Below are 26959 nucleotides of genomic sequence, written 5' to 3' on the forward strand. Positions count from 1 at the left end.
CCACGCCGTCCTCGGACTTTCCCTCGCGATCCCGTGTTCGGTTAATAAAACGAGCGACCCGATCGAGCACCGAGGAGAAGTCGAGTCGACGCGACGGTGCAGCGGAGAGAAAGATCGAGGCGGTCCGCGCTGAAGTAATATGCGTAAGACGCAAGGAGGGTAACGTCGAACGAGCACCTCCGTTAAAAACGGAGTGTCAGTCCATGGCTGCACGTCGACCGGATACCTACACCTTGATATCGCTGCATGTAAGTCTCGACGGTTTCGAAATAATAACGCGTCGCTCTCATTCGATCTGTGCTCCTAGAACCGCGCGTCACGTTCATTTTTATACCCGCCATCAACTTTGTCGTTACGAAACGGTACTTCATCTTTTTCCTAACAAAGCGACAGATTTTCTTTGGACGTGAACACCTCGAATACACCCTGTGCAAACGTCAAGCTCGCCCTTTTAACCCGCGACGTTCGATTCGCGGCAAATAAAAGTGGCGCGTTGCGTATTTTAAAAAGAAGGGGGACTTGTTCGTCGCAATTTCATTCGAACGTGGAATTTGTTCAGTTTCACCCACGTGTTAGTGCGATAAATATGGGTCATTCGCGTCGTTCGCGGCCGCATAAACGAGCGTCCTATTTTCACGCACACGAAGGACGGTCAGGGCCAAGAAATCGTTACGCTGCGAGTCTTCATCTCGCGGGTTCCGCGAGAGTTACGCCGCGAAAGTGGTCGGCGGATTTCGAATCTGGAAAATGTAGTCGCCTGGCGGGCGGCCAAGAGAAGCGCGGATATCGTCTCAGGCCGGCTGGTCGGCCTTTTTTCGACGCGCTCGTTCGCTTTTTGTTTGAAATTCTTATCGTCCGCGGTGGGCATTGTTCTGAATGTTTCCTTGTTCGCGCACGTGCGTGCCCACAAGCTCTCGCTGTGGCCCACAACGACTCCTTGGCCTCGATCCACGAACTTCAGCATCAACGACAGAGCGCCTTCGATCAACTGGGCGTCGAACATTTCCGCTCGTTATTTTTAGGAACCTCTAAAAATCGGAAATTTGCACGCGTTCGATCCGCGGTCTACTAGACTCTACACTTTCTGGTATTTTCTGCTGGATAAATTGCTACGTTCGTTAATTTGTTATCCATTATTTTCCTATATTAATGGGTTTACTTAATTCTATTAACTTCCCGCCATTTCGAAAGAAACAGCGACGCAGGTTAATAAAATTATTATAAAATAAATTAAGAAATTAGATCACTACTTCGCGGTATGTAGGACATTCTAGCTGGGAAAGGGTTAAATGTATACGCGAGGCGAGGTTTCGTTGGGTGCAGCGAAGATTGAAAATGCCGCTTGAATGTGACGCTATGCAGATTCGGTTGCTCTTGGTCCACCGAAATTAGAACTCCGCCCCACATCGAAGGCACCATCTGGCCCGCGACGCTACGTAGCGTCGCGGCGCTGTCATTGGCGATTACGTAATTCCATTGAAATTTGACGTTTTCTCGAACCACCGTACAATTTTCCTAATGGACGCGCGCGCGCGCGTCAAGATCCATCGATCGTTTGTTACGCGAGAAATCGATACGCGAATATTTGGCACCGATTATTATTTCTCTTCTAGATGTAGGCGTAATGGTTGCCAGTTGCAGGCTCGATTGGTTCTTTAATAGATCGCACGTATTTTCGACTGATAACCGTTTCTCTCTATTATATAATAGGATGGAATTGGAAATATTATTTTGTTGCAAGCGATTCTATTGGAAACATATGTCTAGCATGTATTGAAAATTAAAAACACGATTCTTCTTTAAATCGTCAATTTATGTTTCGAAATGTCATAGAGAAATAGAGGAATTGTTTTAAAAATGGTAAATTAGATTTTCATGAATACTATTTTCCTTCTTTATGCGCGATTGGTACATTTAGCTGTCTCATATTTAGAAATACAATAGAATGTTCATAAATGGCAATATTATGGTTTGTTGGTTAAATGAAATACCCGTTATAGGAAGAATTGTTGAATAAGTTGAAAGCGTACTGCATCGTTTAAAACATCGAAAGTATCCAACTAATTTAATTTCATTTGTTTGTGAAAAAGTAAGCCAAAAGAGGGGAAAAAATAAAAAGACAGAGGAAAAAGTGAAAGTATTGCTGCAAAAAATGAAAAATTCGGAAATAATGATCTACAAAAATTAGTCGTCATTAAATATCGAATAAACCCATATGCCCCCAAGCTAAGATGTTTAAAGAAACATAATTTATATCGATCCAGTAACGAAAAAAACATAAGATTCAGGCTAAAAAAGCACCATACAAATTATTTACGACCGAACCATACGGAAACCTTCGTAACTAATTACGCGAGCACGTGGCGCGATAAGGGCGCGCGTAATTAATAATCCACTCGCGAGGATCTCTCGCGGTGTCGATGGACCGCGGTACAGAGAAAAATTCTATTAATAGCCAGAAGTGAACGAGGGAAAAATTTATTTTTTCTAGAATGTCTGAAGCCGAGGATGCCTCGGGCAAAGGCAGTAACCTGACAGCGGTGGAGGCGATCTCAGCGAGGCTTGCCGAAGTAACCCGCCTCGCTGAGAAGTTGGACGCGAGGCTTTGCGAGGCTGGAGCCAGGACTCGACCAGTTCCCATGTCGTCGTCCGCGATGTCCTCCACTTCCTCCCTCTTCTCGTCGTCGAACGCGCCATTCTCTGCTCAGAACCAGCCGACTTCCAGCGGTACTTCCGGCTCGATCCCAGCCACCGCGTCGTCCGTCGCCATTACCGTGCCTTTGATAAGTTCCTCGGTGTCCACCGTGCAACTGCAACCCAAGTGCATGTCCACGATTCTGTCTTCAACGACCGTCGCCAGTGACAGCGTTGCTTCTTCGAGGGAGCCAACGATATCTGGCTTGGTAGCTGCCAGCGATACGTTTTGCACTGATACGGCTGGAGTTATGGCTGGTTCTAGCGTGTCTGAATCTACTGCGACGAGTGCTAAGGTGGAGGATAAAACTGTCGAGGAGGAAGCTTATGAAACGGAACAGAGAAAGCAGGACAGTGGATTGGATGGGGTGGCTGTGGGGGATGAAAAGTCGAAAGAAGATGTCGCGGAGGTGAGCAAATACGAATTATTTATTTACTTCAAGGGAATAAATGCAGCAGAATTGAAAATGCGTAGAATTTGGAGAAAAATGGGGAATAAGGAAATTGTTGATTTATTGCGTTGTTAACGCAATGTTACTTTACATAATCGAGTCAGAAAGCTAGAAGCTAACCATTATTCTTTTTTTTTTTTAAGTAGAATTTGGTATTTTTATAAATGCATTTTTAAATCAGTAACATGTTTCAAGTAATTTCGCATTTTGAAAATCATTTTTTGCATATAATCGACACCGATTACTGCTCTTTTTTTTGTACAACTTCTCCTTTCTTCTGCAATTGTTCATGGACATTTAACCAATGATAGATTTCTTTGAAACGTTGCATCCACAGTTGCTTAGAAAGGTATTCTAAAACCTACATTTGCAATTCTTAGCAAGTGACATGTTTAAAACGATATACCTACATAAACGAGGGAACACTCAAGATTAGATATGTAAAATTAGAAAATTCCACGACGTAAATTGTGTAACATATAATACGTAATAGACATAAATAGCATTTAAAAAAATATTTATCGTTCACAGTTGCAATAAAAGATGGTCGAATTATAGACTGATGAGCAAAGTGTGCCCCTATTTGACTGTTTATCATCGTGGATTAGAAATAAAAATGGTTCAAGCGTTCGAATATTAATGAATGATCGTGCTCGGTTGCAGGACATCATGGAGAAGTCATTCGACGAGAGTTTAGCCGAAGATTCGAACGTCGAGGGCTACGTGACCGCCACCGAATGTTCGATAACTCCGACAGCTCGTTCCAGAAGCGCGTCCTTCGTTACATCTCCAGAATGGGAAGAGCTTGCTGCTCCAATAACCGTGACTACTACCGACACCTGGTACGCGAAAGATGCTAAAATAAACCGACGAAACGCGCATCGATTCGCACGTTAACTGATTCGTTTTTTCTTTTTCATTTCCCTCTACGAAAGGTGCAATATCGAGGAGCCTAAATTTACCACCACTAGCGCGACATTGTCTTCTTCCGCAATTAAACAAATAGAAACGTCGAAGGAGCCGAAAATGGAGGAAGACGCGACGTTGGATGTTCCAAAACCGGAAGTCTGCGAGACCAGTGGCGAGAAACAAGTGGAGAAGATCGTATCGATGGAGAAAAGAATAGATGTACGTGAAAATGTTTTTTTTCTCCTGGTTTTGGGGTTGTTTGATGTGCCATTTTATTTTTAATTCAGGAGAAATCTGGGAAGATCGTGAAAGAAGTGACGGAGACGACTACGTTACGAGTGTCTCACGACACTCGATTAGGCGTCGCGTCTTACAAGGTGATATCCAACACTTTGCAAGATCATCGCGAGAATGTCGATGTTAAGGAAATGAAGGATCTCGAACGCATCGTGTCACCGGATGTTCACGAGAAAACGAATGGACTGTGTCATGAGATGGAGTCTGGATCGAAATGTAAGATTTTTCATGTACAAATATCAATTGTACTTCAATTTACATGACAATTTATTAACATTTATGCATATAGAAGCACAGCTACCATTTTAGGACTCATTGATAAATTTCAATATTTTTAAAACTAATTATTTGCTTATTTTTATTATTACAGCATATTTCTTTAATGACTCCCACTTGTTGCTATAAACTTTACCAGCGAAAACCTAACATTTGTCTTAGATCAACGAATATGTAATGTGTACATAAAAAGTTTGTTAAATTAATCATTTAATATAATATTATAATATATATTTAAATATTATATTATTAATTCGACATAATTAATTTATGTGCATTTAAAAATTCGTGGACTATTTTATTGTTTGTGTTGCTCTAAAATTTTGATTTTAGTATTTGTCTTCTTTTACTAATATGCAATTACAACATTGTGTGTATATAAAAATTCATTTTTTGCCACTGTATGATTTTAAAACAACAACTAGTATAACTTACAGCGCAAACTTAGGCGATACAGTATAGAATGCAAATGTAACATACAAATTTTGAGACCGTGAAAATAAGCATCAACCGAGTAATTATGAAAAATTCTGTCGTCCAACAGCGGAGTCGTATAGCCGCAGAGACGAGCTGTCAACGAAAACAGACGACACCGAGCGCGTGATCAAGTTCGCGAAGGTTTGCGAAATAAATCAAGAGACACGCGCGATTCCTGCGGACACGTCGAAAGATATCGCGTTGTCCCTGAAGGAGTACACGAGACACCACGAGGACAGCGGAATCGAGATGTCGCCAACGAAGAAGGAGGAGAATCTGGAGGGGCAGGATTTCCTCGAGCGAGCGAGGAAGGTGAGTTCGATCGAGGCGTCCAGCATGAATGGCGAACGGAAGAATGGGTGCTGCTGCAGCTGCAACTGCACCCACGCGGCTGCATGCTTCGATCGTTTTGCCGTGCAACAGAATCTTCTCGAGTTTGCCAACGTTAACGAGAATCAATGTCGTTTGCCGTTGTCTAATGCAAGCTAATTGCTTTCCTGTGTGACTCGTGTCTCGTTTGTTTCCCTCTTTTCTTAATCTACGTTTAACCTGTGTTTATACAGTGGTTTCAGTGTAATGCGGTGATGCTTGAATAAGTGTATTTTAGTATATTTTTATTTCAGCGAGTATCCATGACTGTTTTGTGCGTGTGATCTTTGGAACTGTTTTGATTAATAATCAGTAAACTTAGTCCGTAATTTGTTATCTATAGAAATAATTAAATTACAGGAGAAAAGAGTCATAGTAAGTAAGATATAAATTATGCATTTAATATATTCGTTGTAGAAGTTTTTATACGAGTTTCGTCAGAATTTATTAGAGGGTGTTCATAGATATTGTATGATTGTTGTATATTAAGATTATTAATATTTCAGAACCCCTGTAATTGTTGCGAAACATTTTCGAAATCTATACGAAACATTTCGAACTGACTAGAGACTGCCATTAGGCCCTTCATTGTACGAATTTCATTGTTGAAATTTTTGTACAATCATAAGATATCATAAACATAAATACTCATTATTATATAAACACTCACTATTATTTATAGTTATAATGCTATTAAAAATACGAATGAAAATCGGAGGCGATATTTCAATATAAATGGAGTACAATGGAGGGTTGAAATACAGAATTGACCTCGTCGCAATTAACATAACAATAACTACAAAATAAAAATTCTCACACCCTTAACAACACCAAATAAAAATCAGAATTAACGTCTATCTTACTCACCAACCAGCATTCTCGACTCCAAAAATGTCCAACCATTTCTTCAAGCTCGTACACCACTTATATATATAAAATATTACCGAATAAATAGAAAACGTAATTGTTCGACATAAATCTTGCAGTTCTTCGAAAAGAACCACTGTGTACGGTCACTTTGCGTACCGTTAATCACTCGATCTCCGATCACGAATCACGCGAACGGTAAAAAGATATTACGACGACAGTCGATTTTTAGAAATACCAAATTCTCACTCTGTTCGTGACGCTGGATTAAACGCGCTGTAACGAGAACAACGACGAATAACAACACAATCGTAACGAGGCGTTCGTGGTATCGCCGCGAGCGTCCTTTCCAATGTAGCAGGTTATCGCCGATAGACGGGCCACGCCGATTGGCCGTCCTCGGGCGGCCTCGTGTATCTCCGATGTGATTCGCGCGCCGTCGCAGCCGCGCACGAACCGATCAGTTCCGGAGAACGCAGTCAGTCTTGAGTCGACTGGCTTCCGCGACCGTTCGACCGGTTATGTGATCGTGACATGTGTTACGCGAGTGCTGTTGCTGCTGCGGTTTACGTTGTGGCTGTCACTGCTTGAACGTGGGTCGATTTAGGTGATTGCCCCGAGAATTAATCGGACAAGCTATCATAGGAAATCGTTCTTCGTCTATTACATACAAATAACACTCCATTCTTCTGTCTTTTTCTTACAATAATAATAACACTCGCGGGATTACGTAGAATAATAAATCGATCGATATTATTGTAATAAGCGATCGACATTTGTTAACCGTAAATAATTAATTTATTATATATATAAATTGCGCGCGCCACGAATCGTAGCGTGAAAATATCGTAATTTTCATTAACAAGTGGTATCGAACATGAATGGACTCATTGATCCTCGACGTAGAGGGGTCACGCAGAGGTAGCTGTCGCCAAAAGTCGTTCGATTTTCGTCACGTTTCCCGGCGACCCCGATTTCTTCCAATCCTTGGTTATGCCGCTCACGAGTCTGTTCCTTTACCTTGAAAGTGCCCTTCGGGTAACGCCGAGTGTAGCAAGCGTTTCGTCGTTGATCATTTTGGCGACGTCCTCCTCGGCTAAATTATCGGTCTTCATTAGCCTGAGATAACGCGCAATTAGCCTGACATAACGCCGTCGATAATACAATAATAGCGTATCGCGCATTGTTCCACGAGGATGGGCAGCGCGCGGACGCTTCCGGAGCGCGGAATCCGCGAACCGTGGAACGCGGCGATTTCAACGGCCCTTCTGCCCGTACTTCGCGGGAATCCTGGTTAATTTCGCGATCTCGCCGCCCGGTTTTCCGGCGGATCGGAGGACCGCCGCCTGGCGAACGTGTCTCGTTCGGAGAACGCCACCAGTCAGTCCGGTTTTATCCTCCGTTCGTTCGTCCGTGTCGGTGACGTCACCTCACAAAGATACCTATAAAGTATAAACACACCGACGTACGATCGAGAGGTACTCGCACCCAAAACGATCTTCCATCCCGAAATCTCGCGTTATTCGAATGATGCACATCGATCGAGAGGTGCTTGAACTCGAAACGATCTTCGATCCCGAAATCTCGCGTCATTTAAACGATGCTCGAGAGGTGTGTGAACTCGAAACGATCTTTGATCCCGAAATCTCGCGTTATTTAAATGGTGCACACCGATCGAGAGCTGCGCGCATTTAAAACGATCTTCAATCCCGAAATCGTGCACCTAGATCAATTAAGAGGCGTGGAGAGATATGTAGCCGTAGGTGCAAAAAGCAGATCGCTTTCGTCGATTGATTCTGGTTCGATGAGTTTCGGATGTTGCACGCGAAAGGTTCCTCGACTTGGTAGTAGATAAATTTAGCTGTTAGATCAGCATTGAAAGTAGAATGTAGCAGCGGAAGTATTTGTTGCACTCGATAGACTCTGATCCTTTCATTCAGGTGTGCTGGATATCTGTAATGAGTAACTGCAGAGAAATTATCAGTAATATTTCTTTAAAAAAATTTTAGAAAATCTGAGACCGTTTATAAAAATATAATGCTGATAATAGTAGATAAATGTTATTACTATGCGCTTTGTTTCGTGTGTTATAATAGCAGTGGTAAGATAATGTTTCTCTCCGTTTCTTATCTATTAATACTTTCATTGTTTAGTAATAGTTTCATCCATTATACGTTGATTATTTAATGGCACATCGATTGATATAATTGCACTTGTCTGGAGTCGTCATTGTAATAATTTAATTTCATGGTATAGAATTTCTTAAAATAATCAATAAAATAATTTAACGTTGCAGTTAATAATAATTTGCGGTAATTCTGAAATTTATTGCTACAAGTAAATTATTAGCGCAGCATGTATGACTCATTTCTTATATTTTCTTATATTTTGATAATTGTGCCTCGGTGTTACGTTTATCATAAAATGTAATCAGTTAACGCGACTGCCTCTTCATTCATCGATCATTGAAAATAAATGTATGACGAAGTGTGACGTATTTCGGGTAGAAGGAAAATTTCTAGAAAAACATACATATGTTTTCGTACGAGAGCGACTGCCTAGGACGTTCACTTACTAAATTCTGTTGACTACTAACTTTGTTTTATTTTCCTTGGAGAATCTGTTGACTTGGACATTAGGATTCTCAAAGGCGTTTTAATGGTATACAGTCCTTGAGATTAAACTCTTTCCTTGAGTGCTCCGAATAGCAGGGTCTAATTTTACAAACGAACGCTACTTTTTTTTCTTGTTTCTGCTCATCAGATTTCTGGACTCGGTTCAACTTATACATTGTATAAATAAGAATATAATATATCTTCTTTTCTAAATACACATGAAATTTGAATATAAATATCTACACTTTTGCAAAAGATAAAATTATCTGTCTTAGGAGAAATATGAAAACTGCTTCAGCTTCTGCTTTAAAACTTTATTTTCGTACAAATTGACTGTTATTCTTAAAATTGAAGAGCCAATTGTGTCGTAGACTCTTTCTTTCTTACTATTTTATTTATTACAAATTGATTATTTATTGGTCCTTATCATGAAAGAGTCAGTTGCATTCAGTTTCCAAACTTTTCTCTTTGATTTTCACAATTTTATTTAGCACAGATTACTTATTACTTTAATTTTAAATGTGAAAGACAGTCGCATCCGAAATTCCAAATTCTTCTCTTTCTTCTTCTTCTTTCAATCGCATCTCAAGTAAAAAATCTTACTTATCAATCTTTACGATTCTCTACTCACATTAATATAGTTACATCCCCCAGTCGCATCCAATCGTGCCCAATTTTTTCCGCGACGCATAAAATAGCGATTTTCCGTGTGCCTCGATATCCATGGAGTTCGTCTGGCAAATCGCCAAAAATAACGTTAATCAGAAAAGCCAGCGACGGTAACTGGAGAACGTATTCGGTGCGTAGGTTCATAAACGATCTCGAAGGAAGATGGACCGAGGACGGACATCAATTTCGACCTGGTACGCAGCGTTTCCGCGTGATGGCCGCGTTACTTCGGCACGTTGGAACGCGGAACATTAAACAACGTCGACGTTAATTCGGCTCCGAGTAGACGAGAAATATTAAAACCTCGTTTGTTTCCTTTGTACACCGACCGATTTGGAGACAGGCCAATCGAATTCAGCACTTTCCTTGTTATTCAACCGGTTAAATTCCTCTCGAACAAATTCCAATTTATCTGATTTTATTACTTAAAAAATGCAAGCTACGATTCGTGGGAAATGCTTTTATCAGAGAACGGAATGTAGGTTCGATCTCGTTCCGTTTTCAAATTATTACTCATTCGTGTTATCTCGATGATTGTTGCTATCAAAAATATTTATCGCTGTTTCTTGCAGAGATACACAGATATTGTTGCGTAGTTAGCTGCCAATAGTGTCGAGCATTCTGAATTTGTTCGGATATTTAAAATTTCGGAATTTTTTCATGCATTCCTTTCGACGAAACGACAATTCGAGATTTGATGAAATATTGTTACGCGACATAAAACCCAACAGAGTTCTAATGCAAAACTATTTAACCAGAACCATGCAATTAATTTTCTGTCGTCGATGATAAATTTCCCAAGTGTCATCTCGCACCCCTAATCGAAATAACTAGTTCAAAGAACGATTTTTTAACGGTGGATAAAGGCGATCACTGAATCGATCCACGTCGATACCTCGAACCATTTTGTTTTACCCCACGGAAGAACAGTGTTTCGAGAATGGTGGACGGGCACGACTCGATGGAAACGATGGAGAATAGCGACGGACTTGGTGAGAATGAATCGCGGCCGGTGATGGAGAGCAACGAGGATCCACCGCAACAAACCAACGGCCCAGCAACGACCACCATAAGCACTATAGCCGTGCAGAGCGGTGGGACTCGTCTGGTGATCGCTCTACTTCAAGTAAGACCCATCGACCCTTATTATAAACGACTAATTTACATATTACGTGTCAAATAGTACGTACAACAAATAAGTTTAAATGCTACAATTACTCGACTCACCCTTTATATATCCATACAAATTTCATTTGAAACGTGCTAATTCTAATAGAACTGCATATCCGTAAAAGGAGAGAAAAGGCAAACAGAGACAAATACGTTTCGTCCTGAACCTGCTAGTAGTAGATTCATCAGTAAGGGTACCAAAATGGCGGAATCGCGCTTCAGGTGCGGGGATGTTACGGATAATTTAGAAATTCTATTACATCGAAACAGAGGCAGAATTATATATCTGAAGATTGATAAAGTATTATAGAAGACGCTACAACTTGAACTCGATCGCGAAATATAAAAAAAAAATTAAAAAAGCCTCGTTCTTTCAGCGTTAAAACGCTATAACTAACGCAGGAACAATTTGCGAGCGGTCCGTCGGTGGCGGCTCGCGACACCCCATTCCCTCGAGCGTATATCAACGTCACGGTTGTCAAAGGGGCATCCAGGTCCGCGTGATGCATGCTTTAGGAAGCGTTCTGGCCGGTCGATCGCGTTATATTCAGGTAGGAGCCGGTTACACGCGCCCGTGTAATCTATGGTGTTAGATTATTTCGGGAGCAGGCGGTCGCCCCGAGTCCATAGCTATTTCCGAGTCCTCTCGAAACCGTGAGCGTTTTAGGCATCTCATCGGGCGAAACGAGCCCCGCTGAAACTCCGCGAAGGATAAATTTAACCGCTTAGGTGGCTTCCCTTCGCAGGGAGATCGCCGCTCCAGCCTCGGCCGCCTGTTTCACGCCGCGAAAATAATTGCGCGCGGCGGCTCGCGTGGAAGGATTCGTAAGGAGAAAACGCACTTGTTGCACGCGATTATGCAATTCTCTCGGGATACGATCTTGCGCGGTGCTCGTTGCGTGTGCGTATAGCCTGGCCGAGGGTATTTATAGTCACAGGTGCTTTTTCAGAGGTGTTCCATGCGTGCTCGCGAACGGGGAGGGACTCGCGTGCTCGTGGAATTTTCTGGGCAGATTCTAGTCGGTTTTTGGGAAGACGGGATTTTTAATCGGAGGGAGATGAACTGTGCGCAGTCGGTTTTTATCTGCACCGTGACCCAAAACTGGGTTCGCTCGGAGTTTAGTACGTAGAACATGGTTTTTTCTTTCGAGACTTCGTCGTTCTGTTTGTCTAATGTTATCGTTTAAAGGGAATTTCGTCATTGGTGCTTTGATACGAGCTTCCACATTATAAATTTCCTCCGCTATCTTCAATTTTGAAACCACATTTTACGGGTGTCAGGAAAGAGAGACTTACTTTTTATTATCAAACGTTGTTTTATAGGATAAGCTAATATTTCTACTGCCACTGTCGCCACAAATATTTTCCTAAAACCTAAAATAGATGTAACTCGATGTAAAATGGGCGTACTTGAAACTAGTAATTCAAACGCAACCCAATATCTAAGCAACCGATGTCCAGTCGCGAAAGTTAAGCAAAATCTGCTCGAGATTTTCAATTGGTGACGTAACTCGATGCCCCGAAGTGTACCTTCGATTCCGTCGACGCGCGTTGTCGCAGTGGCGCAAAGAAAAGGGCAGACGGGCAGGCAGACGCGGTGAGATCGTTGCGCGCAGGTCGATTCGAGAGGATCCACCGTGGCATGGATCTTCCGCACGCTCTCGTGTAATCTAACAAACCGGTATTATACGAGACGGCGGGCGTGATCCTTTCTCCTCCGCGCCTCCGCTTGCCTCGCGACCTTACGACACTGACTCCTGCCTCCGAAGGGACCCCAGAAAAAGGAAAAGGTAAACAAGGTGGAGGGCCCAAAGACTGGAACCCGTGGCGGTGCTGTACAGTCATCCTCAAGTACCGCCTTCGATCCAAGCCTCAGATAGAACGCCTCGCGAGGACGTTGTTCCCTTGACTCTTTTCGATGTTAATTCGTCCCTTCTAAACCGATCGCCAACGCCCAGGTTATTTCTATGCAGATTTTGTTAGGAAAAAAGTTAGACTGGTTATTTTTAGAGGATTCGATAGCGTTTATGGATACGGGTTTCTGACGTTTTCGTGTTGTAAATTTCTGCTGGGGTGAAGAGGAAAGTGGATATTGCCTTTTTTACTTGGGCTTTTTATTATGCTTCGAAGAAGCATTCGGAGTTGTATCGCGTACTTTGGTAGTATATTCTTCGTATAATGTCAGTTATATATTGTTTAAAATTTAAAGTCTCTTTATGGATCTCCTAATCTATCATGGCATTAAATATTTTCAGCTACTTTATCTTCTTTTAATATCATATAAATCAGTCAAACTTTATCCTTTCTTTGGTGAACCAATATATCCTGTGGATATATCTGAAGGTACCAAAAGAATTTGGCTGTACATTTCCTAAGACTATTTTCACACGTAAGATATGCACATTTTCATTAGAAAGTATCATTTTTTTTTAACGAAAAGGGATACAGTTGAATATCAGTGAATTGATTCAACTGATGAGTTCGAAGAATTCCATCTATTCGTGTCTAAAGTTCGATTTTCGGGTCGCTTCTCATTGAAGCTCCATTTTAAACTAGCTTGAAGCCAGTGATCGCGTTGATACGAAAAACGATCGGAGGACAGAATTCACGCAGGCTTGCGCGATCGAGCCGGCTCGTCCTAATTTCTGGACCTCCGAATATGGCCGTGCTCCGGCGTGACCGGTTACCATCGAGTTCCTCTCGAGGGACACGCGCGCGCCCGTTCTCCTGGTACACGCGGCGTACACGCGTGACTCTGCGAGATCGCGTGCAATCCGACTCGCTGCAGGCCTCACTTTCACTCTGCTCGTCGTCGTCGAAGTCGTTTTCATTGTCATCGTCGTCATCGTTGCGTGGAAATTTGGCGAAATCTGCGAAGGTTCAAGGTTGAAGGAGAGCCCTTAAGCCTCTGAGTTCCATCACTAAGCGTTTCGAAGATCCGTACTGCTTTCGTAAGGATACGTGTTCTTCATTCTTTTTTACAAAAAGTCGTGTTATTTATAGCGCCTAATAATTTTATATAGATAAACTTATGGCGTTTAATTGACCAATCTCCATTTTTATTTATTTTCGTAACTGAGTTGTGCAGTTTTGAGAGATTTTACAAAAAGAATAAAGGTTTGCTTCCTATTCGAAGTATTGAAATTTTATAAAACTTTTGGGAAGAATAATGTTTTCAAGTATTGTGAATTCGAGGAGTCACCATCGGATTGTGTCCTAAAGTTAATGATAGTCAACGTACGAATTACTTTTAATACGTTAGCGTTAAACTTTTGATGATTTCAGCAGATAGTACGAAAACAATAAAAAATTCGAACAGAGTTCAATTACTTTGAGCGAGGAAGTAGAAAAGGTTATTATATTTGAACAAATGTTATATAAATAAGTGCATTGCATAACAAATAAGTTGATGCATAATGTATCGTATTAGCGAGAAACCTGATCAGACTATTACTCGTTCTGCAACTGTTTCATGAAGTATAAATTCTAGTAATTTAATATTCCGGACAGCCGCAAAACATACAAATAGTACAACATTAATCCTCCATTACGTCTCGCTTTCTATTTGCGTCTTACGACTCAAGATAGAACTGATTGAAAATATCCATCGACAAACGCTATTGTAATAATCCCCCATTTTCCTTTTAATCTTTTCTAACACCGGTTTCTGACCGTTTTAAGAAAATACAATCAAATTCAATTATCCACTCTAGCAATAACACATGAACGGTGTAAAAAGAATGTAGAATTTCAAGTTATTACACAACAAATTTAATGTGTCCAAGGCAAACCTTATAAAGTTAATCCTTGAGTCGTAACAGTTGCGAAAATATTTAGCATTTATCTATTTAGTGGAAACTCGATTGGTCACATTTTGTTGAACAATAATTCTCTCTTCTAATAGAAAATTGTTCATTTTAAAATACTCGATAAGAAAGACGCACATAACGATTGAATTAACAACCGATACTCTACAAAGTATACATTTGATCCTCCGCATCAACTACAATAATGCTCAATGTAAATAAATGTGTGACAAATAAACACGATTAAAAGGAAGAGAAACATGAAATGCGACAAGAAAGAGCTCATGGACGCCTCGCGGCGGCGTTGGAGAACGCTCGACGCCGCCCGTGAACTTTTTATCGTCCGACTTTTCGCGCGATTCGAATGCGCCGATATTAAAACTCGTTTCACGATAGTATCTGTACGATATCTCGATCGGACAGCTCGTCGTGCCGGCGTGCCAACGCCTTTAAGAGAAATTGCGGTGGTCCGTCGAAGAGTCCCGCGGCGGCCATTGTGGAACCCAGCCTTCTCCGCTGCGCGTTTCTCCGTTGAAATCTCCTTCTTCCCTGCATACGTCACGCACCCTCTTTCGCCGCGTGATCGTTCGAACGCGCGACAGAATTGAAGAACGATGAAGGGAAAAAAATTCGTTTTCTACGATTTTCCATCGTATTTCGTGGCGGAAAATTGATTTTAATAGGCATTGAAAATCATTTTTACGATGCGTAACTGGAATCGTGCAAGAGTCGAACGTATTCTCTAGAGAACCAGAGGAAGGGCGTTCTTGGTTGACGGATAGGCTTCTCTTCAGCGTTCGCGGGTAATGTGGACAATTAGTATTTAGCGGGTTAAATTAACTAGGCGATGGTACGCGGGATCGTTGGCAGAAACGAACGACGTTTGACAGTGAGTTATCATAGCAATATGTTGGTCGATTTAATTTTGAAGTATGCACATCTGCGCGACGTCTAACAAATTAGGTACCATTTAGGGAATGTTCTTTATCCCCTCAGAAAAATCGTGAAAAGGATTTTTGAAAACCTTTACTAATCTGTTACCATTTGTAGGAGATTTAGTTATCGCTGTTTGTAATAAAGTAAAATAATAATTCTCTTAACTTACAATTATTATACGTTTCCTAAAGAAGGATCCAAAAATACAAACAATACGGTACAACTGGCAATTTTATTAATTAAGTAAAAATATCGTGGAGGCGACGATGGAGTTTGTCTCGAATCCAAGATCTTTAATTACTCGGGAGGTCTGTCGGGAAAAAATGACGCAAAAGAGCGAAAATGGGGGAAAGAAATATTGTCACTGACGGATGGCGGTAGGAGAGACGAGATCGGTCCAGACGAAGGTTTGGCGGACCGCCAAAGATGAAAATGGAAGCATATCTCGTCTTTCTGTGGCCCAACTGCCGGGTCGACGAACCCAGCACTGATCTCTCTAGTTTCTGTACGCTCCTTTTCCTCCTTCTCTTTCTCTCGCTTGCTCCTCGTCGCGTGCTGCAGAAGGGGTTAGCCGTCTCTCCCTCTCTCTTCGATTTTACCCGCTAGCTCGCATTTAGATTTAGAAGCATCCCCGGCCGCTCCGGAAATCCGTCGTCACTTTCATTCCGACTGGCTGCTCGCGAATGGCGCCTCGATCATTTATCCGAGCCGTGAATGATCGATACGGTCGATGAATGACACTGTTCGCAGAATCTGATGAGCGTGAGAATATTTTGTAGTTTTTTTACGTTAAAGAAGGTAATAGTTGTAGGTAAAAAGGTAAGTTGTCATTGTGTCTCACACGAAATTGTGACAAGTTTATAAAGAAATAATACAAGAAAGAACTAGGTAAAAGAACATCTTTCTTGTCTTCCTAATTAATCTGCATTTAATGCAACTGGTAAATTATGAAATTCAGAAAATTACGTAAGTATAAAAGTAAACTAATTATTCCATTGTCCACTGGAGGAACAATGAAAATTCTGTTTCCAGCGTGTTTCTTTCTACTGGCATCGCGTCTAATTTCAAGGCGAGAAAGATGAATTGCAACTATGCGCGTGCGCTGCGAGCATAATTAGGGTGTTCTAGCGAAGTCCATTTAATAAGCAAGACAGGCAGCAATCGTAAATCCTTTGTATCGGTGTTCTCGACCGCGGGACACGCCTTCCATCGCTCTTCTACCTTTCAAACCTTCCAATTTATCCACAGACGCAACATTCGCCTCTGTTTGCCCCGTGCCTTAAGTCTGGCATTAATTACGATGATTGTCCCGCTAAATTTAATCGTGATTCACTACACTGTGCTCGCGGAGTGATTAGCATGTATAATTAAAAAGCTGTTTAATAGCAAACACATTTGTAATTGATAATATTTAATCGCTTGCTTTACAATTAATAGTTTGCGTATTTTTCGTACGCGTATGTGTCTATGCGCATGTATAGACTTTTTTATATGCACTTGTTGATATATATGATTAATATGTGTATAGATGACACGATAAGTAGGTGTGCGTATATTATTTACTTAAAATATCTACCATGGAGAAATAAATCACTTTAACAAGCGATAAGAATTATTTCAAGTGTACTTTATGTACATAACATACTGGGTAGTCCATTTCAATTGATCTCCATTCACTGTACCTAAAAATATTTTAAACAAAAGTTAAATGTTACGAATCCGATAGCAATCATTTTCATTTTAGAAAATGTATAAAGGTAAATCTTATTTTTTCTCGATGAAATCATACATTTTTTAATACACTTTATCTTTCACCATAAATATCATTATTCCAAGAGTTTATGTCAGTTTAAGAGATATTTTGTTTTTTTTCGCTGACTTTGCTTTTTTCTTTCTATTTTATCAGTAAATACGAACAGAATATAGGTATTATATGTAACAGGTCGAATTTCAAAATAAAACGTAGTCAGGAGTGGGTGACAGATATTGGCGGGATGAAAAACAGTGGCGCGAATTCGAAAGACTTGTCCCCTTTGAAATTTAATCCCCGGGGAATGAAGACGGTGTGTAACGCGTGAACTTGCTCGTGGAGAAGGCACCGGGTAGGACGTGGGCGGACACGGGCAGAATTCTTCTGAGCGAGCGGCGATCGGCGCGTAAACGAAGGATTTAGAATGACGCGGCGACGATTCGCTACAAATAAACTGGCGGACACGAACGGGGATGTGATGTCACCACCGAACGAGTACCAATGTCGTTTGCGAGTAATACAATTTCACGCCTAGACTCGTATAGTTGTCCATTACTTAAAGGCGTACGTTCTACTCGCTGGAAGATTCTATTAACTCGCGAGCGCTATTCATTTCCGAATTTTCCGTTATCAAGTCTAATATGAATTTTGGGATTAAGATTCAAATCGTGTTGCTTGCAGAACATGGCGCGAAATTTTTATCTCTATTCTCTTACAATATCAATTTTGCAATTAAAATTTAAAGATTATTAGAGTGGAAATTAATTATTAAAGTGGAAATTAAAATTCAAATTGTGTGATTTCTATTTTCTTAGAATATTAAGTTCGCAGTAAAAATTTTTAAATTACAAAATGATAATTGAAGTCTTGCGACTTATAGGAAGTAGTTTGAAATTTTAATGCATGCTTTTTTCTATAATTTGCGTAAACTCTTTTTATGTAAATTTTGTTATACTAATTTCTCCATTTCTTGGAAGATAGTGTTAGATAATCGCAGATACATAGAAAACTCTTACGTATTCCGTAGGCAGACAATTTCAATGAATCGAAACGACGCATTGATAGACTTCATCTCAGATCCTTGAGGCTATAATCATAGAACTGTGTAAATGACTTACTCGTAATTCATTCTACACGTAAGTGCTAACTATTCCTTTCGAAGTACACGGTTAATTTATGTGAACGACGATACATTCAACGCCGTTAGAATATATTCAGCAATTTCACTAACAAATCTTAATAATATGGGAAAAATGGTAACTTTCATCGAAATAATATTTTATTTTCTTTTTCAACCAGTTAACTACGGAATTTCATTTTAAAAATCCTTTACGGAACGCACAATTAGATCAAGCAATGACGAGTATTCACGTCGAACGTAGGGCACATGACTCTATGATAAATTTTACGAAAAAAATCAAGCAAAACGAGGAAGGATTGCATTTTTGTTTGATAAAAAATTCAGAATTAATATTCGTCGATCGCCTCGAAACAGAGTATACACTGGTTAATTATAACACATCCTGATACCATTATGGCGTTCGATCGAAATAATCGCTGATCGTTTATGTCATTTTTTACTCGTACTCTTAAAACAAGGCCACGCATTTGTCGTATCGAGAACCGCTTGTCTTCATTTTTTATCGTTGGCCAGCAATAAAACGTTGCTAACGATACGAACCGGTTGTCGTACGGACTAAAACCGTCTCGATTCGCATTGGTACACGATCGACGCGCGCGAAAGCGTTACAATTGCCGGTCGTTTGTCCGATCGGCGATTCAATCGATTAGATATCATTGTCATTCGCGAATGGTGTGACCACGCGAAAATCTCTATACGATTGATCTAAAGTGTAAGATCGTCACCGCTTACGGGCCACATAAATCCTCATTTTCATACGACTCGATTTGCGAACATGCACAGAGACTGAGCAACGTTTGAAAGAAGCTTGTCTGAAAATTCGTCGTTTCTCTTTCTTGCACGCTGACTGATTGATTAATCGTGGATTTAGAGTTTTTATTCAGATGATACGTAATTTAAAGAAATTTGTATAATAAGAAAATTACGTACAAAGTGTTACCTGCACGAGTGAGAAATAAATCGCGTCTAATGATCTTAAAAAACTTGGAGAATATGGAATTTTAATGAATATGGAATTTTTGCATGGTCTACCGATTCTAGAGAAAAAGCGTCAGAAATTCTATTATCTTCGTTGTTTCTTTATTATTTTTTTAATCATTTCGAGAAACTTAAAAATTTCCACGATCTCAAAATAACAGTAAATGAGGGAAACGAGAGAGGATATGGAATAGAAATTGAGAAAGACGAAAAGTCTAGGGAAATTAATGGAATACACGATTACGCGATGTAGATACGAACCAGTTAAAATTATCACACATTTTTCCGCAACAAGTAAATGGAACAGGTCTGCGATTCTATAAATAGATCCATTTGCATAGAGATAGACATACGAAAACATAAGGAACTTTAGCTCGGAGGCAACGAGGTTGAATGGTAACTTCTTTTCGCGGGACGAGAGTTGTTCCGCGACATTTGACCGCGAATACTTTCCACTCGTTACGCTCGCCTTAATCGGCCGGCCGCCATCGATCTTTATACCGGTTTTCGTGCAATTAACGACACCGTTCGTCAATCCTTTCCTTATCTGTCCGGTTCGTTAACCCGTCCATTGTGTTTGCACGATCGCGAGCGTCGTTCGGCTATTTTCACGATCGGGAAGCGTGGAAATTTACGATCATCGGGGCTGGCGAATACGAGAGATCGATCCCTCCGTCGTGCTGAGAAAAATTGGGTCGACGGTATTTCAGCCTGTTGAATAAACAAACGTCCGCGAGATGGTTTCTGGATGCTCGTTTACGTTTCGTCTCGAGAACGATTTGAAATAGATCCAGAGGAACAAAAGGAAGAGCATCTCGGTTGTTATCGTACGTCACGCGAATCGCTTTCGGGATTTCGATCGCGGTTTGTTGGGTGTCTATTTTATAGCGGCTAGAAACGACACTGACGTCTGTCCATGTGTTCCATTTTATTTTTTTACCCGTCTCCTTTGAATGATAGATTGAATTTTATTATCACATATAATTACTGTTAAATGATAAAAGTGGCACAAATAATTTGTAGATATGTAAATGTTGAGGTAATTGTAATGGAGGATTAATCGCTTTTGTGCTTATTGCGGGTTTTAAATATTCAAGAGTTTAAAGCAATATTGTATTTTAAATACAAAATGGTTTCTACATAATACAATTTAATTATCTTAAGGAGTCTATCTATGGCATAAATTTTTTATTACACTTTTACGGATGATATTAATTAGCAATTTTTCTGTTCTTCCTTTTCATGCACATACATTTAATGCCTTTTGCACTCATAAAATTTTATTTCATATCATAAGGATAGTAGAATTTATGGTGTAATAAGGATTCTGGTATAAGAACGCAGTTTTCACGTAATACAGATATTACTTACTTCTGAGTTTCGCTTAACGAGATACGAATTTGTCTGATTTGTACTAATTCTGAATTCTTTATGACGCGGTACGAATAATCGCATCAAAGAAGAATAGACTGTATTTATAACAGGAAGGAAAAACCCCCAAATTATATCAATAAAATTATATTATAGTGATATTACTTTGACTGGCAATAAATATCATAAATTTAATAAAATCTGGATTATCTGGAAGATTAGAAAATTCAGGTATTCGATTGTTTCAAATATTTAATTATTACAATCTGTTTATGTTGCATTTAATTCGGATAATCGAGGTTCTACTATAGTAGCCGCACACTCAGTCTATTGTATCAATTACTATAATACGTATCAAAATATGGACGCGCATATAAAGATACTAAACAAAAATCTAAATTTGACAATTACCAAGTTCCCATATACGTTTCGCGGCTTTTTCTTGACAAACAGGGCGAACAATAATTGTCGATTCTTTGAACAAGATTCCTTTTAAATGGTTTCGTGAGAGCAAGCATGACATAACATATTTTTGTACAGTTCTATTCAAATCCTCCATCCTGCTTTTTTGTACAGCGAATTAACGAAAATGTAATATAATACGCGTAATTATCAGAGCAAGTCAGCAAGGGAGTCGGAAGGAAGCCCATTATAACAGTAATTATAACGTTTTACCTTCTTTATCTCGATGAAATTAAAACATCCTAATGATACAGTAGAATAATGATACGTCAAGAGCGTCGTTTCAGGACATGTGATTTAAACATTACCCTCTTCTTCCTAATTAAACGAATTTTTTCGAAAATCATTGAACTCGACTACAACTAACTATACGCGCGCCAAGTTTTGCGACCATTCGTGAATTATTCATGCTATAACAGCGCAATAAATGCTTCAAGGAAACTGGAGGAAATAAATTTCATTCATTTCATACGACGTTCGAAAGAGGTCGTCGAAGAGCTGAATAAAATGCTCGTCCTCATTTTCCTCGCTCGATCCTTAGCCTCTCGTATGAGATCTCCTAAAATGGTAATGACGACTCGTTTGGTACCGCGCCTATCAGCCTCTTAGAAGCTCCGCGATGGCGAATATGTCGAACGTTCGTTGTTATCGGAACGGATTAACGGACACGTCGCTTCTTTTCGTTTGTTTCTCCATTTAGAGCGCGGAACGGCTGGAATTGAAGGTTCTCGAGGTGAAACCAGAATTGACGAGGCTCGGTGCAACCGTGGAAGAGGCTACCGAGCTATCGAATGCCCACGACGAAGTTCTGCTTCAATTACAGGTAAATATAATAAGAAAGAAGAACTGATTTAGCGAATTTATTGTCTTTTTAATTAAGAGGGAATTGTATAATAATTTCTCTTCGCTACGAGTATTAAATACTTAGGTGTTTGACAGAAGAAATTATGAAATTTAAATATAATTTAAATTATGAGAAAGCTTCAGTGGAGAGTTTTTAAACATCCCTTAATGCTTTGTAGTTCAAAGGATTTTTTTAAAAATGTTTGACCAAGTTCAAGTAGTTTTCAATGAATTTATTAATAATTATATTTTAATGTAATTCGAGGTAAAAAAAAACAGGTTACAATAAATAAAAAAGGATGTTTAATTAAACGAGAACTCTTTGGTGCGTATATCAAACATTTAATTGGTAAATTGAAATGTCGAGTCCACCTTGACATAAAACTGCAAACGGTATATTATGGTCACATTATTGAACACAATTAACCTCTGGAAGATTGTTCTGAGAAGAAGAAAAGATACTACAAAAAGAAAATTGAAAAATTTTAGTAAATTTCTAAACAAGGAAACAAATCTCTATTTTAATTTTGATTAAATCGAGAAACTCCTAGTTTTAAATAATTCTACTTTATTCAAATAAGGATTCTCTTTTCAATCAATTCAATCTTTTCAAAAACACTTTGTCATCCATCATTCAAATACTTTATTCTAAGAAAATCTCCACGAGTATTTCGGTTTTATATGCGCGAAACCTGTGCGATCGCTACAGGTAACAACTTCTGATCGCGTTAAACGCCACGGCAAAGTTTAACGAAGATCGTAATTGATACGATGATCGAATGGGAAGGCGTGAACCGAAGTGCAAATAACTTTTTGCTTTCAATGTTTGACACAAGAGCAAACAGAGCCCGGTGGAGGAGTTGCTGCGGCAGGCTGATCAGTTGATCTCAAACCAAAGACCAAGGGCGGAAGTGTACGCCGCGATGGCGGAAACGTTGGGCCAAGCTTGGCGCGACGTGAACGAGCTGCTGGAACGTCGGAAGCAGATCCTCGACCGCAATGTGTTGTTTCAACGGTTCGTACATATTTACCTTTAACGGTTAATAATTAAATCTGCAACGCTCTGTATATTATCACCTCAGCTACGCCCGTCAAGGTGTATCAATTGCGCGATGCTCCAGCCGTCCATTTAGCTGCAGAAATGTGCAATCAGCGCTGTTATTTAATGTTATCGTTGAAGCATCCTCCTATTCTGAAAAATATGACGTGTTAAGTATTTAGAATCCACTTTGCACGTCGCGCGAGCCTAACACTCATTTTTTACAGTTCTCTGCTTTGTACAATTACTGTAATATGTAGTATATAGTTAACCCTGTGCACTGGAGAGAAAAATTAATTACATTTTTCAAAGTTATATAAATTGCAAAGTTATTTGCAATTAGCTAGTAGAATAAATATAATTGTTACAATGAACTGAAAATTATTTGCATCGTCTTTATCGAGGAGCCCTCGATGGCTCCGCTCCGTGAATTGCAAGGGTTAAGGTACAATACAGTAAAATTGATTATATGTTACATTAATTTATCGTTAGATCTTTTAATTAAAGATTTTCTTGAAAATTGTTACACACGTAATAGTGGATAGAAAAAAATGTTTTAAATAATATGTAATAGTGTGATGAAATAAGAATTTTTCTTCGAATAAAACGCACAGTCGAGCGGAGGAGTGTCGAGAAAGCATGAGAGCCCTTGAAATGGCCTGCAACGATACGTTGCTGCCGATCGAGATCGAGACGGTGAAGAACTTTCTTTCGACGATCCACGATCTTCGGAAGAACATGCTGGAAGCTCTGATGGGCGCGTTGCAGGAGGGAAAAAATTTGTTGGACCGACTGAAGGAGATCGCGAACGAAGGCACCCTAGATTCCAGACCCGACAGAATTAAGATGGACGCTGAACACGGTGAGCGGCCATGGTTCATGTTTCCGTTGAAAAAAGAGTCCGTTTTCATCGTTTGTTCTATTTTAATCGATGATCCCAATGCTTTCGCTACGTTATGGCAAAAAAAGCGATAATGGAATTATAATTCAGTCAGATATCCTTTAACGCATGTAACCTTTCGTTCCTTAGATCAAAGAAAAGATTATTTACAATTATTTTACCGCTTGTATGGTAATAATAGTAAGGGCGACATGATAAGATAATTAATATTTATATGATAAATCGTACATTAACTGAACTTGATCAATTCTAAACGTTGTCGTTTATATCTTTTCAAGTATTTTTATGTGCTGAGAAAGTAGATACTAGATAACGCATTCTATTGATCATATCGCGCAATAATGTTATTTTTTGAATCATTGATGTGGAAGAAAACTTGTTTCCCGTGCTGTAATGATTGCTTCGTTCCAGCGAATAAACGATATTACCGTGCAAAACGAAATGCGATGCAAATGTACGATCAATTTTAATTTGTAATTCTAGTTTGAACTGAAAATGTGCAAAATGTAATTATGCGTGCTTGTATTGCAAAATGAAATATATCTGATGCTTTTTTTACAGCCGTGTTAATGGTCGAAAAGTGGTTGGAGGAACTTCACGACAGGAGACAGCTAATTGAGGCGTCATTTCGTAGAAGAAAGACGCAACTGGAGCAATGCCTGGCCTTAGCTCTGCTAGCGACCGATCTACGCGATCTTGAAGAGAGCTTGAACGATAGAATCGCTGCTCTGTCGAGTAACTCCGATCAATTAGGAGATTCCGCGTCCAGCGCGGAATTGCTCCTTTACGAAGTGAGAAAATTGAAAGCGGAAGCGAAGGTACCTTTTAATTACACATTTAGTTATGAATATCGCTCGAGTTATGAAATTCCTCAGAAATTTAAAGGTGCTCTTTCAGCAGCTACCAATTTCATTTTTATTATTTTGCTAAATAAATTTGTAGTTTCAATTATAAATTGGCCATCTCAGTGTAGAAAATATAAACCAACCTAATTATTACGTTGGCGTATTAATTATGAAAAATGTAATGAAATGTTAGTTAGATATTTCTTTAAATTGATTATGTAATTGAATTAGAAAACGTAAGAAATTTTCCATTCAATATAATCTGTTATACTATTTACGCATGGATCGTTTAGGAATTCCAAGACAGATCAATCAAAATAACGATGTCGACCGAACGATTAGTGTCATCGGGACACTTTGCCGGTGAACAGGCGACGGAACAAGCTTTTGCGATCCTTGGCGCCGCGGCTGATTACGTCAACGATTTGGACCAGTATGAGTCGCTGCTCGTTAGAGCAGTGGCCTTCTTCAATTCGGCGAGATCGGTGAGCATTGACCTAGTGCACTTGTCCCCCCTCAACACTTCCATCTTCGTGTCCATTTATTAAATAAAACGAAATACTTGCAATAATTTTTATCGAACACTGGCAGCAACTTTCGTACATATTAAAATTGGTTCTATCTCATCTTTAGCAATAGAAAATTACCAGTAACAAGGTGATTAAAAATGCGTATACTGAATATAGCGTATAACAATTTTTAAATATCCCAATATTTGGTAGTTTTTTACTTTTCTGAATTTGTTATGTTTAACTGACAATGTAAAGTTAAGAGTGTGGTAGTGTAGTTAGAAAGAAAGTAATTGTTTGTCTTGTTGTAAGAACATTGGTACGAAGGGTAAAAGTGTTGAACGTCGTTTCGCAGGCAATTACAACCTTGGACCAGCTGAAGATTCAGTTATTGACCACGGAGCATCCTCCATATTCGATGAGATTAGCACGTTTCCATGCCCAGACTGTAGCCACCATCGAAGACGCCACCGCGGACGTTTTGGCGGAAGGACACTCTCTCCTGGATGTCACGGGAAGAGGAGCGCCCGGTGCTGAGGTTAGATCGACGAATTAATAATAACAGCTGATTAATGGTTGCGACAAATTCACTGATATTTGTGGTCAATGAAACCATGTAACGAAAATAGGACTAATTAAAATACAGAAGCTGGTAGCACGAAAACGAGGCAATAAAAGTGGCAGTAGATCGTTGAAATTGAAAGATTTTACGAGTACCATTACCTCGTGAAGTCACTGTTGCTCGAAACTAAATGCAAAATAGGAATTGAAGGATGAATATCAATTTAAACAAATGGTTGATTTAATTTCGCCTAAAAAATGTCATTGAACACGATTTAAAGCTCCTTTCAATGTTAATTATATTATATTAGACAAGGACTATCCTGTATTCCTCCAATTATCTGATTTTATCCCATTTCCCTACACTTCAGGGTGTGAAACGAGTGGTGGAGGAGTTGGAAGATTACAAGATCCGATTGTTGGAGCGATGTACGGCGCACGAAAAGGAGAACCTCGAGATATCGAGGATCATAAACGCGTTCCTCGACAAACACGACGAGCTGAGGAAGTGGTTGATGAGCATACCGGAGGCGCTCCTTCAGGGTCACCAAGACATGGGTAGCGACGCGCCAATGGCGGAGGACTTCTGTCAGCTGCATCGGCAACTATTAAACGACCTCGAACGAAGAAGAGAAGACGTCGAACGTTTGGAGTTCGAAATTCACCCGATCAGGGGGCGAATCGAAGAGGCGCAGAATTTGGAGCTGCGATCGAAAGTCGAAGAATTGCAGAACTCGTGGACGAAGACGGAGGGCCTCGTGGCGAACAGAATCGACTTGAGTTCGCTCTATTTACAATTCCATCTGGTTGTCGAGGAATTGACGAGGGAACTCGAATCGATTGAGAACGAGTTGAAGAAGCATATCGATGTTTTGAACGAGAGGTACATCAAGGAGGTTGAAAAACGCTGGAAAGATCTTCAGCCACTTTATGGGAAGCTGACTGGCGCCGGAAAAGCGTTCTTGGACGCTGCTGCGAAGGTACGAAATTAATTTATAATTTATAGATTTCTAATTGATAAA

The 26959-nt window shown here is 39.9% G+C and overlaps 1 protein-coding gene across 6 annotated transcripts in view; it reads left to right on the forward strand.

The window, feature by feature from the left end:
• The window catches only part of LOC143428086 (uncharacterized), a 64360-nt gene that overhangs the window by 6890 nt on the left and 30511 nt on the right, over positions 1–26959 (forward strand). For 2 of the 6 annotated variants that reach the window (XM_076902737.1, XM_076902738.1), the window contains exons 1-14: positions 126–248; positions 2492–3104; positions 3810–3988; positions 4082–4274; positions 4343–4568; positions 5173–5417; positions 10551–10751; positions 21940–22062; positions 22919–23097; positions 23736–23983; positions 24584–24840; positions 25161–25352; positions 25732–25914; positions 26309–26917. In XM_076902737.1, coding sequence (XP_076758852.1) covers positions 2493–3104; positions 3810–3988; positions 4082–4274; positions 4343–4568; positions 5173–5417; positions 10551–10751; positions 21940–22062; positions 22919–23097; positions 23736–23983; positions 24584–24840; positions 25161–25352; positions 25732–25914; positions 26309–26917 — 3447 coding nt within the window. In that variant the 5' untranslated portion in view covers positions 126–248; position 2492. Of the gene's footprint in view, positions 1–122; positions 249–2491; positions 3105–3809; positions 3989–4081; positions 4275–4342; positions 4569–5172; positions 5418–10550; positions 10752–21939; positions 22063–22918; positions 23098–23735; positions 23984–24583; positions 24841–25160; positions 25353–25731; positions 25915–26308; positions 26918–26959 lie in introns of those variants that run through there. The other 4 variants (XM_076902740.1, XM_076902741.1, XM_076902739.1 and 1 more) reach the window with 4 other exon arrangements.

Source organism: Xylocopa sonorina, chromosome 10 (genome assembly GCF_050948175.1).
Source record: "Xylocopa sonorina isolate GNS202 chromosome 10, iyXylSono1_principal, whole genome shotgun sequence".
Taxonomy (NCBI): domain Eukaryota; kingdom Metazoa; phylum Arthropoda; class Insecta; order Hymenoptera; family Apidae; genus Xylocopa; species Xylocopa sonorina.